The sequence below is a fragment of the Hemiscyllium ocellatum genome, chromosome 23 (genome assembly GCF_020745735.1).
Source record: "Hemiscyllium ocellatum isolate sHemOce1 chromosome 23, sHemOce1.pat.X.cur, whole genome shotgun sequence".
Classification (NCBI taxonomy): Eukaryota; Metazoa; Chordata; class Chondrichthyes; order Orectolobiformes; family Hemiscylliidae; genus Hemiscyllium; species Hemiscyllium ocellatum.
In genome coordinates, this window is record NC_083423.1 from 15,436,998 (window position 1) to 15,452,197 (window position 15,200).

General features: G+C 39.7%; 1 protein-coding gene across 1 annotated transcript in view; it reads right to left on the reverse strand.

Moving 5' to 3' along the window:
- Window positions 1–15,200, reverse strand: part of chchd3a (coiled-coil-helix-coiled-coil-helix domain containing 3a) — a 241,728-nt gene that overhangs the window by 155,169 nt on the left and 71,359 nt on the right. The window contains exon 4 of the mRNA XM_060843111.1: window positions 2,441–2,585. Coding sequence (XP_060699094.1) covers window positions 2,441–2,585 — 145 coding nt within the window. The remainder of the gene's footprint in view (window positions 1–2,440; window positions 2,586–15,200) is intronic.

The following is a 15,200-nucleotide window of genomic DNA, read 5'->3' on the forward strand; positions in this document are numbered from 1 at the left end:
GACAGGTTGGGAGAGTGGTCCAGGAAATGGCTGATGGAATTCAACGTGAGCAAGTGCGAGGTCTTGCACTTTGGCAAAAAGAATAAAAGCATAGACTACTTTCTAAATGGTGAGAAAATTAGTAAAGCCAAAGTACAAAGGAATCTGGGAGTGCTAGTCGAGGATTCTCTAAAGGTAAACATGCAGGTTGAGTCCGTGATTAAGAAAGCGAATGCAATGTTGTCATTTATCTCAAGAGGGTTGGAATATAAAAGCACCGTTGTGCTACTGAGACTTTATAAAGCTCTGGTTAGGCCCCATTTGGAGTACTGTGTCCAGTTTTGTTCCCCACACCTCAGGAAGGGCATACTGGCACTGGAGCATGTCCAGCGGAGATTCACACATTCACACATTCACCATTCCTGGAATGGTTGGTCGAACATAAGAGGAACGGCTGAGGATCCTGGGATTGTATTCACTGGAATTTAGGAGATTAAGGGGAGATTTAATAGAAACTTATAAGATAATACATGGCTTGGAAAGGGTAGACGCTAGGAAATTGTTTCCGTTAGGCGAGGAGACTAGGACCCGTGGACACAGCCTTAGAATTAGAGGGAGTCAATTCAGAACTGAAATGCGGAGACATTTCTTCAGCCAGAGAGTGGTGGGCCTGTGGAATTCATTGCCGCAGAGCGCAGTGGAGGCCGGGACGCTAAATGTCTTCAAGGCAGAGATTGATAAATTCTTGATGTCACAAGGAATTAAGGGCTACGGGGAAAATGCTGGTAAGTGGAGTTGAAATGCCCATCAGCCATGATTGAATGGCGGAGTGGACTTACTTCCACTCCTATGTCTTATGGTCTAATGCCAAGTGATTTGTCCGGTTTCATTTCTTTGAGACTCTATAGTGATTGATACAACGGAATGATTTACTAGGCTTGTGAAAGGCAATTGAGAATCAACCACATTAGTGAGGGTCTGGAGTCACACACAGGCAGACCAGCTGAGGATGGCAGATTTTCTTCCCTCAAGGACATTAGTGAACCAGATGAGTTTTTCCGATATTTAACAACTATTTCACAATCACCTGTAGATTCTTAATTTCAGATTTCTTTTTATTGAATTCAAATTACACCACCTGCCACTGTGAATTCTAACTCTGGTCCCAGAACATGAACCGAGTTTCTGGATTAATAATCTAGTGATAAGACCACTATGCCATCGTCTCTGTGATGGCTATAGCTTCTAAAGCAACTTTTACTAGTGATCAGTTTAATGTCTAGTTGGAACAATTAATGTTTCAACTTGGCTGTGTGTATCCAATGTTGTGAAGAGGTTGAATGACTAGAAGACTGGGGAAATAGTAGCACAGTAACTAGCTAATGCACAACAGCTACGACAACTGATATTGGTACAATGTATTGAATGTAACAGAATGCCCCAAGGCAGATTACAAGAGCATTATAAAATAAAATGAGACTCTGTAACATCAAGAGATATTATACGTGAGAACCAAAATCTTGCTCTTAAGGTTACACCTCAAGTGCCTTAAAAAAAAAGAAAAGCAGACAGACAAAAAAAAAAGGGCTTAGAGAGATAATTACAAAGTTTAAGGCAGAGGCAGTTGATAATATGGCTAAGAACAGTTGTACACTAGAAATCAAAAATATTCAAGAGAATTAGGGGTGCACAAATATTTTGGAGATTTGTGGGACTGACCAATTCACATGCATGTCAAATGGTAGAAACAGCATGCAATGAAGCCAAACTCTGTGGACCATCATCCGCAGCAGAATTACACTTGACACAATCTGCAAATCTCATTCATGATGTAACTCTCATTCTTCTCTTAAAATCACACTGGGAGATCAAACTCTTGCATTAAATGTGTTAACAGCAGTTCCAATCTTACCAAAGTAAAGGAGAAGCTAACCTGGTAAAGCTACAACACAGGAAAACATGCATGCTCAACAAAGGATGGAGTGTGAGAGAGCTAAGCAACCCCAAAACCAATGGTCAGATCAAAGCTCCGTGGTCCTGTTACAACCAAATGTGAACAGCAATGGACAGTATCATGAACACTGTTACTTCTATCCAACCAACATGAAGATGTTAGTTAATCTAGAAAGACACACAAAACTGCAAGTTAACTATTATCCCAAGGGAGGAATTTGATAAGGACATCATGTTTACCAACATGGATACAGCAGCAATCATTACTACATTATAACCAAAACTGGCAGATACAATACAAGCTTGAATAATGATCATTGTACCTATCAATGCACGAAGGAGATTTTCTGGGGACTCAATGGAATAGACTTGTTAACATGGTTGACTCCTGTTAAACATTCTTGAATAAATTAAACATTAGACTATGAGCATTGACAATCATCAGATGACAATCATAATTTCAAAACCAAAAGGTACAACAGTAAGCAAAGGTTATCATTTTACTCACAGCATACTTGGCTTTCACACGTTCCTCTTCAGTTAGTGCTCTCTCTCGCAAAATAGCTTTTATAAGATTGTCGCTTGCTGCATCTCGCTCACGTTGAAGAACCTTGCTAATCTCATCGTGAACATACGGTTTTTCATGTTCAAGCCTGTATTTCAAAAGAAAAAAATATATGATAACTTACGAAACTATATAAATATGAAGGTTATCCTGAGTCCCATTCCAGTTTCAGCACTGACGAAAACAACTTTTTATCTTCTATTTAAGTGATTTGGATGTGAACATAGGAGGTATCATCAAGTAAGATTGCAGATGACACCAAAATTGGAGGTGTAGTGGACAGTGAAGGAGATTACCTCAGAGTACAATGGGATCTTGATCAGATGGTCCAGTGGGCCGAGGAGTAGTAGATGGAATTAAATTTAATTTTGAGGTGCTAATTTAGGAAAGGCAAATCAGGGCAGGTCTCATACACTTAATGGTAAGGTCCTGGGGAAAATTGCTGAATAAAGAGACCTTGGAGTGTAGGTTCATAATTCCTTGAAAATAGAGTCGCAGGTAGATAGCATAGTGAAGAAAGTGTTTCAAATGGTTTCCTTTATTGGTCAGAACATTAAGTATAGGAGTTGGGAGGTCATGTTGCAATTATACATGATATTGGTTCGGCCACCTTTGGAATATTGTGATAAGCAATTCTGATCTCCACCCGATAGGAAGGATGTTATGAAACGTGAAAGGGTTCAGAAAAGATACACAGAGATTTTGCCAAGGTTGGCGGGTTTGAGCTATTGTGAGAGGCTATTTGGGCTGGGTCTATTTTCCCTAAAGCAGAGGCTGAGGGGTGACCTTATCGAGGTTTATACAATCATGATTGGCATGGATAAGGTAAATAGACAAGGTCTCTTCCCTGGGGGGAGTGGGGAGTCCAGCAGTAGAGTGCATAGGTTTAAGGTGAGTGGGGAAAGATTTAAAAGGGACCTAAGGAGCAACTTTTTCACAGAGGATGTTACATGTACGGAATGAGCCGACAGAGGAAGTGGTGGAGGCTGGTACAATTACAACACTTAAGATGCATCTGGATGGGTCTATGAACAGGAAGGATATACAGGGATATGGATCGAGTGCTGGTAAATGAGACTAGATTAATTTGGGATATCTGGTTGGCATGAACGAGTTGGATTGAAGCTTCCGTTGTGAGTTGTTTATCTCCACGACTCTAAATGAAGAAACATTTGTGACCAGTTTCTGGCAAACAAGTGGGTAATTCTACTTGGGCTAATCCTGAAGACATCACCAACAATAGGTATTGATGTCTTTTTCTTAGGCATGGGCCACATACAAGTATTGGTTACTTGAGCTGGACACCAAATTGCAGGCCTTACAAGTGTTGAAATATTTCATTAAATCTATTTCAGTGTCACCATGACACAGCTATCAAGGGTCTTCACCAATTTGGCCTTATGGCAAATAAGGATAAACAATAAATGAGGCTTTCATAGCATTACATCAAAAAAAAACTTGCAATCTGGGAAGTTATAAATATTCTCTCCAATGCATCCAAAATGTGATTTTTTGAAAAAAACTGTACGGTTGTCTGTGTTTTCAGATCAGTATATCTGGTGTGACAAAGCACAGAGACAGTATTTCATTTCACTGGGAACGAGGTGATGATTCTGAAGTGGGAGCAACATAAAGTAAATTTAGTTTTTATTATTCAAAGCCATCAAAACTGTGCAGTTCAATTGAAGGGAAAATGTTAGTTGAATCTGAACAGAATACTTGCTTAAAAGAGACCAGTTGCCTGTTTCATTCCCCAGAGACTGAAAATAACAAATTTGACAATTTTTTCAACTTTAGAACAACTTCCAAAAGTAATATCTTGTTTAAACGGCTAAAACTGGAAATGTGTTTCACACACTTTGTGCTGTACTGTTGTCCTCTCATTCTTGTAGGATAGCTGTTTTTCTCAAGGGGTGGTGGTTTATCCTGTGTGAAGCTCTGCACTAGACTCGATAAAGGTGTATACCTGTTCAATATGTTACTTCGGAAATAGAACCAGTCTGCCTCAAGATCGGGATACAGACAGATTCTAACATCACACCTTTAATGCACTGAGCTGAGATGTCCTTTTTTAAAAATAAAACTTGAAATTAACCTGAGAATACGACTGGAAAACAGTTCTTGGATTTATGTATGTTAAACCTGCAACCTATCCGAAAACATGAAAAACATAACAGCAATCTGGGTTTGTTCAATACATCGCATCACTTGCACGACACCGAAATCTTATGCTTTTGTTGTGTCTGATCATCCTGTTCCACAACTGCCTGATGAAGGAGCAGCGCTCCGAAAGCTTGCACTTCCAAATGAACCTGTTGGACTACAACCTGGTATTGTGTTATTTTTAACTTTGCCCAGCACAGTCCAACACTTTGTCCTTGAGAAAGCAGTGATGGTTTGCCTTCTAGACTGGCTGCTTCGGAAGGAATTCCAGGATTTTGACCCAACAACTGTGAAGGAAAGACAATATATTTTCAAGTCAGGTTGGTGAATGGCATGGAGGGGAACTTATAGATCATGGCGTTCCTATAGATCTACTGTTCTTATTTTTCTAAATGGTAGCCGTCATAGGTTTGTAAAGTGCTGCCTAAGGACTTTCGATTTTTTTGAATTTCGAATTCTAAATTGAACAGAACTAATGCGCAGAGGCTTGGTCCTGCGCAAGGGGAAGAATTGCCAGATGAAAAAGATTCGAGGTAAAAACAATGACTGCAGATGCTGGAAACCAGATTCTGGATTAGTGGTGCTGGAAGAGCACAGCAGTTCAGGCAGCCTCCGAGATTTCGCTGCTCCTCGGATGCTGCCCGAACTGCTGTGCTCTTCCAGCACCACTAATCCAGAGATGAAAAAGATTCACAATCAAAAAAAAATTTTTTAAATGCGGCAATGAGTTGAAGCCTGTAGTCGTACTTGAGAGCAAAGATGCTTGAAAACTAGGGCTCAATTCCATACATCTGCTATTCCTGATGGTTGCTAAGTTATTCTTTGACTGCTTTTCTGCTATTTTAAGACTGTAAGGTATAGAAACAGAAACAAGCCATTCAGCTTGCTCCACCAGCAGATCATAGCTCACCCATTTCTCACTGGCATTCTACTGGTTCTCTCCATAATCCTTGATCCCCTTTTGAATTAGAATTCCTGTAGTGTGTAAACAGGTCCTTTGGCTCAATAAATCCACACTGACCCACTGAACAGTAACCCATCCAGACTCGCTTCCCTATCACTCCGCATTTCCCCTGACTAATGCACCTAACCTACACATCCCTGAACAGTATGGGCAATTTAGCATGGTCAATTCACCTAACGTGCACATCTTTGGATTGTGAGAGAAAACTGCAGCACAAGGAGGAAACCCATGCAGACACGGGGAGGACGTGCAAACTCCACATGGACAGTCGCCAGAGGTTGAAATTGAACTGGATCCCTGGTGCTGTGAGGCAGCAGTGCTAACCATTGAGCCTCCTTGCCGCCTCTTTACGAAAGTACAAAGTATCTAATGTGTTTTAAATAACTTGCCACCACAGCCTTCTGCAGCCATTAGTTCGATAGATTGACTGGCTGAAGAAATTACTTCTCATCTTAAATTGAAAGGGTAGCCTCTTTACTCTGAACCGGTGCTCTTCTTTGAGTGGAAACATCTTGTTTACATGCACGTGATCCAGGTCTCCCAGTAGTTTTGAACTTAAAATCAGAATACCACCACTCCTCATCCTTCTCCACTCTACAGAGTACAGACCCAGAATTCTTAACCAATCCTCATATGACCAAGTCCTTCATCCCTGAGATCATTCTTGTGAACCTCCTCTGGCCTTCCTCCAAGCTCAGCACATCCTTCCTAAGATACAGGGCTCACAATTTTCCAAACATGCTCTGGACAGAGCCTTAGACAGCCTCAGCAGTACATCTCTGTTCTTGTAATTTACAGGTTGCTCACAAGAAGTTGAAAACACTGAGGATGTAAGGATGAAACAGTTTGAGGAATGCAGGGTTCTGTACCCTTCTTCCTACCAAAGGCAATCAATTTATCACATTGTAATCCATCTGCCACTTCTTTGCCCACTCTCCTAGTACATCCAAGTCCTTGTGCAGCCTCCCCACTTCCTCAATATTTCCAGTCCTTTCACCTACAACATATCAACAATGCCTTCAGTTCCTTCATCTAGATTCTTAACGTATAACACAAATAGTTGTGTTCCCAACATTAACTCCTGCTGAATTCTACAAGTCACTGGCTACCATCCTGAAAAAGGCCCCTTTATTAAGAGTCTCTGCCTTCAACCAATTAACCAATCCTTTATCCTTGATAATATCTTGCCATGAACACCAGGGCTCATATCTTATTTAGCCGCCTTTGTTGGACCTTGTCGATGGCCTTCTAGAAATCCATTTTAATCATGTCCACAGGCTTGACTTTATCTCACTTGCTCATTTTTTGGGGAGGTAATTCGACACTTCTGTCAGGCACAACCTTCTCTTGATAAAACAGTGTCGACTTGGCTCTATTTTATCATGTACTTCCAAGTCTTAAAGTACATACAGTCTAACATTTCACTCTGAAATTTTACCAATAGAGGTCAGGCTAATCAGCTTACAGTTTTCAGTCTTCCACCTCTCTCCCTTCAATAGCAGTGCTACATTAGCCATTTTTCAGTCTTCTGAGACTCTCATGACTCCTGTGATTCCTCTAAGATCACTATCAATGCCTTCACAATCTCCTCAGTTATTTCCTTTAGAATTCTGGGGTGTAGCCCATCTGGTCCAGGTGATTTACCCACCCTCAGACCTTTCAGCTTCTTGATGATGTCCCATACACTCATCTCTGTCCCGACTCTGTTCAAATTCTGGTTTATTGGTGTCTTCCAATGTGAAAATTGATACAAATTACCTCTTCAATTCTTCTGTTACTTTTTTTTGCTCCAAATGACTACTTCACCAGTCTCATTTTCAGTGCTCCAACGTCCTCTCTCTTAAGGCCTCTTACTTAGGAGCTGAAAAAACTTTTGCATTTTTTTGTATTACTAATGTGCTTACTCACATATTTTATTTTCTCTCCCCTTAATTTTTTTTTAAAGTTACCCTCTGCTGGTTTTTAAAGGCTTCCCAATAATCTTCACCATATTGAGAGCTTTTTCTTTTACCTGTATGCTGCCCTTGACTTGCCTCGTCAGCCCCACTTGCCTTATCTTCCCTTCCTACATTTCTTCCTTGGGATGAATTTCTGCTTTGTCTCCCAAATTACCTGCAGAAACTTCAGACATTGCTGTTGCACTGTCTTCCATGCTAGGTTTCCCAACTCTGGCCATCTCCCGCCTCCTGTCTTTTTGGTTACTGTAACTCAATTGTAATACCGTTTCAAGTGATTCCAGTTTCAAACTGCAGGGTGAATTCTGTCATATTACAATTATGGTCATTATCTAATAATCACAAAAAAAAAACACATTTACCAAATGGTCCAAAATTCCTTTTGTAACCAACACTAGAAAAACTGATTTATCTGGCCTTTCATCTGATTTGCTGATTGTTGTAGCTTGCTGCACACAACTGTCTGCACCATTTATCCAGATAACTGTCAAAGCACTGAAAAATAAGTCAATCACCGTTTCTGGGAAATATTACCAACAGTTATGCCACTTAAGCAGTTCAATTTAGTTTAGCAAATACTAATAAAACAGAACAGGGTGGAACCTTATCAGGGTTGGAGAGATTTGTGGCAGAATCAGATGAAAACGTTAGGGAGGACGATCTTGATGTCAGGAGCACCTTGCTCCATCTTTTATGCTTTGAAGGCAATTTATACTCTAATGGAGAGAAATGTCAAAGTGTTTCAATGCAGATGAATCTGGGCATCCTTGTGTATGAATCAAAGAAAACTAGTATGCAAGTACAGCAGCTAATAACAATGCAAATGGAATTTTGGCAATCATGCTCAAGGAATAGAGAATGAAAGGAGGGAACTGTTACTGCAACTGCAAGGCATTAGCAGGTGGATGCTGGAGCTAACTAAATTTAAGAAGCAGGTAGACATATTTTCAATTAGTACTGGGTTGAAGGATTATGGGACCAGGCAGGAAAATGGAGATGAAGCAGAGATGAGATCAGCCATGATTCTATTGAATGGTATTGCAGGTGCAAGAGGCTGAAATGCCTACTCCTGTTCCTCCTCCTTTTGCTGTGAAGCAGCATGGCTCGTTTCACACTAGGAAATGGTAAGTTACCAATTAAGACTGATCTTTTCTTCTGTTAATGCCCCATCTAATGTGCCATCCTCAAACAACTGTCATGATACACTTACAAAACACTTCTGAATTACAATATTGCATTGTTTAATTGCTATGCTGCTGCGAGGCCACTTCTGTATTCAGGGGCACATGTCCAGCTCACAGACTGAACCAGTCTGCATCCCCAGAACCTTGACAACGTCCATGCCTCGCTTTTTGCACTTGGTCCCTTCAGCCAGAGACACAGGTAACACATTATTTTTGTCTTGACTTGCTATTTAATGCAGACACACTGCTAGCACGCTTATCATGGCTGTCAACAAGCCTCTGTCAAGTCAATGGGGATACACTTCTGTCAGAGGGCCCTGGACAAATTAGTCAAAATGCAGCCTCCAATGTCAGTCCAGGGGCTCAATAGGGTCAGTCAATCACTTGGTGTGACAGTCAGCATGAGCTTCATGTAAGGGTGAAGAGCTCAATGTGAACCAGACAACCACTGATTCTTTTAATATAATTAGCAGATGCTTTGCTCCTGGAATGAGACAGGCAGCTATAATAACCGAAGGTGAAAATAAGTGTTACTGTCACTGCTGGTGCAAGCGGAGAGATCTTCTGAATAGTGGGTGATAGCAACTGAGGCAAAATGTTTAAGACAACAGTGAGAATAGGGGAGTACAATCCTTGGTGGAAGGTGGGTATAGCAGCAGAGAAAGCTTGTGTCTTATTAGAGAGAGGGTGATGGCACATACACTGGCAGAGTGGCAAAGGTAATTCAACATATCATATTGCGAAGCTTTCCCCCAGACACCTGAAACTGCCTTAACATGAGGAGCAACCTCAGGCCAGCTGGCATGGTCTGGTATTGTAGCCTCCACTGCTGCTTCCAGGGGAAGTGGAAGCGGAAGCCAGGCGTCTCATCGCCCCTTCCAGCAGGATCTCCAGTTCCCCATCTGCCATGCCAGAGTGGAACATTAAAAACTGCACAGGGCAGCTCTTGACTGCACCACAGGCTTTTAAAGATAGCAATAATGTAAGGGATGCCAGTGAATTCTGGAAGATCCAGTGAGTGCCGGGTTGTTTTACACATGGCAAATGGGAAGCTGGGGTCAGAATCAGACATGAGAGATGCCATAGGGGCGACGTTGGTAGTGAATGTGGTGAATTTGGTTAAAAAAACCCATATGGCCAAGCAGGAGGAACCCCGAAAAAGAAAAAAAAAATGACTTCAACACATCTCAGACTTGGAAAAAACAAAATGATTCCGTTCATGAACAAGCAGCTCCCATAGTTAGAATCACGTCTATGAAGGCAATTTTCAGATTAAGATGAAATTAAAATTTTGTCACAAAACTCCAAGTATACACACATTTCCTTTATCTATGCAATATAAGACATTTAAATTCCAAACTGTTCAAGGACTATTAATTTAGTTCACATTTTTCAGTTAACATAATAGGATTTCTGGTAAATACATCCATATATAAAAATCAATGAATGTTAATATTTCAAAGAGCATGGTTTAAAAAAAGGTCAAGCCATAACGATTCAAGAAAAAAAATCTCATTTTTACAAATGTCCCCTGAGGGGGTTTCCTTTCTTAATGAGACTCATTTATCCCTTTTTTTCTTTCGATTAAAAATAATTGAACAGAATGAACATTTGCATGCATGAATGAGAACCTTGTGTTATATATTGCCGCTATTGGCTATGTATTTTTATTTCAGATTAACAATTTCTGATACAATTTAACTAAGTTTGGAGGAAATAAGTGCTTATCATAGAACCTCAATTCTGCTAAGCTTTGTTGTTATTCAGGCCAACACGACTGTGAGCTTACTGTAATACTCCTGTAACATATGCCATTTAGCAAAACGGGCCAGAATGTCCATGGGTGCTAATTTGCAATCACAGTTATTTAGTCCAAAGGAGCCCAAAACTGAAGATGTAGCACTAACCAGGTAAAACTGTTATTTAGTTTGACATAGGTAAAGCTAAACCTAAGTTGTGACTACAATTTTGCACGTCTTTGTTGGAAAAATTGGGGCGATGTCAAAATCGAATTCCTTGACTGTAAAACATTTTTGATATGATTCGCATGAAACAAGTAATGCCAATAATTCATTCTTTAGAATGCAGTCGAAATGATCAAGGTGAAGGCGAGGATGCAGACAATCTATCCTTTGGTCAACACATTAAGTGGCAGCTATTATGCCTGCACTGATCTGATTGGCCACTTGATGCCAAGTCTCCATCGATCCAAACCACATTTTGCATTCACCCTGGCAATTCATAGAGGAGGAAAGAAACATCCTCAACAGTGCTTTCAATGTACAGATTCAAAATAAATGTTGATTACTTTTTCAGCAACAATGCACACAACCTCAGAAAAGCATCATTAGTTAAACGTTTATGCCATGTACAGAAATATGATCAGTTTGTAATGTCTATATTTACGTATAATCAAAATTCTATCATTGTCAAAGAGTACAAATGTACAACATAAGTAATTATTTCATTTCCAATAATTTAGAAAGCCCATAAAAATGGATCTCAAAATAGCGACGATGAACCACAACTTTTAAAAAGGGGCAAACAATAAATGCTCAATTCAGAGACCTATGATCTTTGGATAAATCAAATCTCTATTGAAGCTTTGATTGGTGTGGCTAACTAAAGATAACTGACACAATGTTAGATGTGGAAGGTAACCAGTAAGTTGGCTTGACAGTGGATTTCACTAAGAGCTCATTTCATTAAAATACAATATTCACTACTGCTCAAACCTGTTCAAGAAGCTCATTTGAAGCTTTTGTTTGAAAGCATGAAAATAACAGGTTTCAATTCTTCAAGTACATGAAGGCCTGAATTTAGTTACATGCTAGATTATGGCTCTTGACGACTGAATGGTAGACTGACATGATAGAGAATTGGTGGTGCTGGTTAGGATGTTGGAGGATACTCAATCCTACCAGAAACTATGTTATGGGCTCTGAAATTTGAATTCATCATTTCAACATGCCCAGCCCCGAACTGACCAATGGAAGTATCAAATTGCAGATGGATAGGCTATTTTGTCCCAAGAATGACTCTTCTTAAAGTGTGCAAGTCAGCCTTTCCTTGAACCACACAGACCCAGGCTGCCTTTGTAACACAAAGTCAGAGTTGGGGGCAGCTGTGGTTTACCTGACCTCTGCCTTACTTCCTTTTTAGGAAAATGAGAGAAATGTAATTAAAGTCCATTTGTGCTATTCCCATCATCTCCTGGCAGCAGGTAGTTTTAAGGAATGGGCAGTCGGCAGACTGCTGTTAAAGTGAATGAAGATTCCTTTTTTGGTAGATTCAGATGGGCATCTAACCTGGTTTGCTCAGATCCCACTCAATACTGCAACACTGGCATATTATTTCTTGGCTCACCTGAGAAGATGAGGGGGGTGTGTGTGTGTGTGCGCGCGTGAGCGAGAGTGTGTGATGAGAAACTATGAGGAAAACAAATTGATAGAGAAGTCATATGACAGATTGAGAGAACTGGGTGATGACTGTGAAATTTTGTGAAATCCAAGTGTATTAATTCATGTAAATAGCTGCATTGGTGATTATCAGAAGGATATGGTATTTGCTGCAGTCAGTCCCACTTAATTTCTCATAAAGCTAATCCATTTAGCTCTATCACATTAGTCCATGAAACATGTCGACATGAGACAGAAAGCTTCAAACCTTCAAGACAAAAAAAAACTTAGAAGCCTTGAATCATTTCTTCCAACAATCAACATGATGTTGCTCTCTGCTTAAATTTTTAAACTCTCCTCTGGTGTATAAAGACAGAAACTAATTTGCAGTTTTCATCATCACTGATTGCCACCATCATTTGTCATCGTTCTGATGTTTATTATTATGAATATCAGTCAGGAGCTTATAGTTGTTATATAGTTGATCCTTTTTAAATTCTGTTCCAGCAATTGCATTTTCCCTTATCCAACACATTACCTATTCATTACCTAAGGTTTCAGCCTGAAGAAGTCTTAGACTGAAATTGTCACACATTCATTTTGCTGGCATATTGAAGTTATAGCTTTGCTCATTTAATTAAATTAACCATAGTATCAACACCCAGACGAAAAAACTTGGAATTGAGTGAATTCTATCGTTGAGATTTTGGAAAGTAATGCCACCCTAATTGAGTGCTTGAGTGTTCCACCTTATATTGCAACTGTGCTGAAGTGCTTCTGTAAGAAACAAGCAGAAATGGGACATCTCGTGATAAGAGTCGCTGTTTCTATCAGGACAATGGATACAAAATATGTATCAAGCATAAAATCCTGCAAATAAGCATGTACCTCAGATCTCCATTTTCGAGGTTACTGAGACTTACCTCAGCTGTTTGTAAAGTCCAGCTCACAAATTCATAACTTACAGCATCTATTCATCACAGCTTAAGCTTCCAACGAAGCTTTCCTAATGACTGGAATGAATACCTGATTTCACAGACGTGCACTAGTAATGATCAGTTAATATCTTATCCACGTCAACCAACCTCTTCATAAAAGCTCAGATATTCATAATGATGGGATTTGACAATCATCCCAGATATGCACGAGCTTTCCTTTCAAATATAGTTAATAACTGTTGTAATATGTCTGAAGATTCCAATCAGCAATGAGGGAAGCCATATTTGAATGGAACTGAGCTCTCTTAAGCTGTTAACACTATTTATGTTAGTGGAAAATAAAACTGACACTATACTTGACCAAAACAACTAAAAAATATTCAAGAGGCAAAATAATAAGGTTTTTTTCTATCAAACATCTTAAAGAATTAAGCGTTGCTCTCAATAAAACTTCATGTTAAAGTCAATCACCTTCAGGGTCTGGACTACTCTATTATGCTTCTTACCTTCCAGAGTTGAAACTATAACATCTGTCAATTTTGCATTCAGTAGCTTTATATTTCTAGCAAGAGGTGCACTTCAGGAAATATTCTTAAATTTTGTGTTCACAGGTACAATTAGCAATGCAGAGTTAAAGCTATAATTAGATCTATGACCTCACTGAACAGTGGAATAAGCTTGATGGACCAAATGGTCTACACTTGTTTCAATTTTTTAATGATCCTACGCATACAGCTGTTTACACCCAATTCAAATCAACATACTATTACAATGAATACAAAACCGCAATGAACAGTTTCTCAATTGCATATTGCACAGCATCAAATGGTCATTGAAAGACTGGATGATGAGAAAAAACTTTTTGCTGCACTTCTTTTCATGGTCTGAAATCTTGAAGCAATTTATTTTTTCTGTTTGGATTTTCAAGCATTCGCATGTCGCACATAACACTTCACTGAAATCCTACTGGTAATACAATAATTGCTGACACTTGTTTCCTCTGCATGATTTTTTTACCTTGTATACTATTTAAGAAAAAAATCTAAAGTCAATAACATTTGCAATAACTGCCAACTGACAACACGAGCTACTCAGTGAGGTGCCCCAATAATTAAGCACTCAGAACACATACCATTTACATTCTGACCAAGTTACTAGGACAGTTTGTGAAATTACTATGTAACAGTGGTGCTGTTGAAGCTGGCAGCACATCCGTCGCTCTGCTTGGCTGTGAATCATATTATTGAGTTTTAATTTGGTTTGAGCATGTAAGTAGGCTGACAATGTCAATAATGAGAGGGCATAATTTCGGTGTGAAGGGTAGGGAGTTCAGACAGTTTGAAGAAACGTTTTTTGAAATCCAGAACGCCTGGGTAAGAGCAGTACAAGCATCAAACCATACAAGCTTAAAAAGCACTTGGAGGAATACTTGAAATGTCTGAACATTGAACTTTATGGGCCATATGCTGGAAAGAGGGTCACACAGCACAGAAAAGGCCGATCAAGTATGTGCTAACCTGTGATCTTACAGTGTAGAATTGAAACATCTACGATGCTATCTATTGGGCCAGCTGTTAAATACAAACCCTATTTGCGTGAATACAAGACTCCATAACTCAGTGTGGAATAGTAAAAAGCCTACATGTTGTCCTTGAAAACAGTCTTGCTCAACCAAAAGACGAAGATGAGCTGACCACTGATTGGTGCTGTGTGCTTAAATTGATGACATGTACAGACATATCAATGACTACAACAACTCTGAATTTGAAGCGCATGACAATGTCAGCTACACTATCTTTGCACATTGACATGACAGCAACATTTAAGAGGCATTTAGACAGATATATGAATAGACAGAATAGAGGGATACAGATCACGTGACTAGTTAGGAACATATCATGGTTGGTATAGACATGGCGAACAGAAAGATCTGTTCCTGTGCTGTTTTATGTTCTATTTCTACGTTCATCTCACTGGTTAAGGTCAAGTTGCTGTAATTCTGGAGGCCACAGGACTGCTCTCCAATCTGAAGGGCCACAGGGCTGTGTTTAATGTGAGAACCACCATGTTTCAGGCAAGGGCAGGTTCATTGAGCAGAATC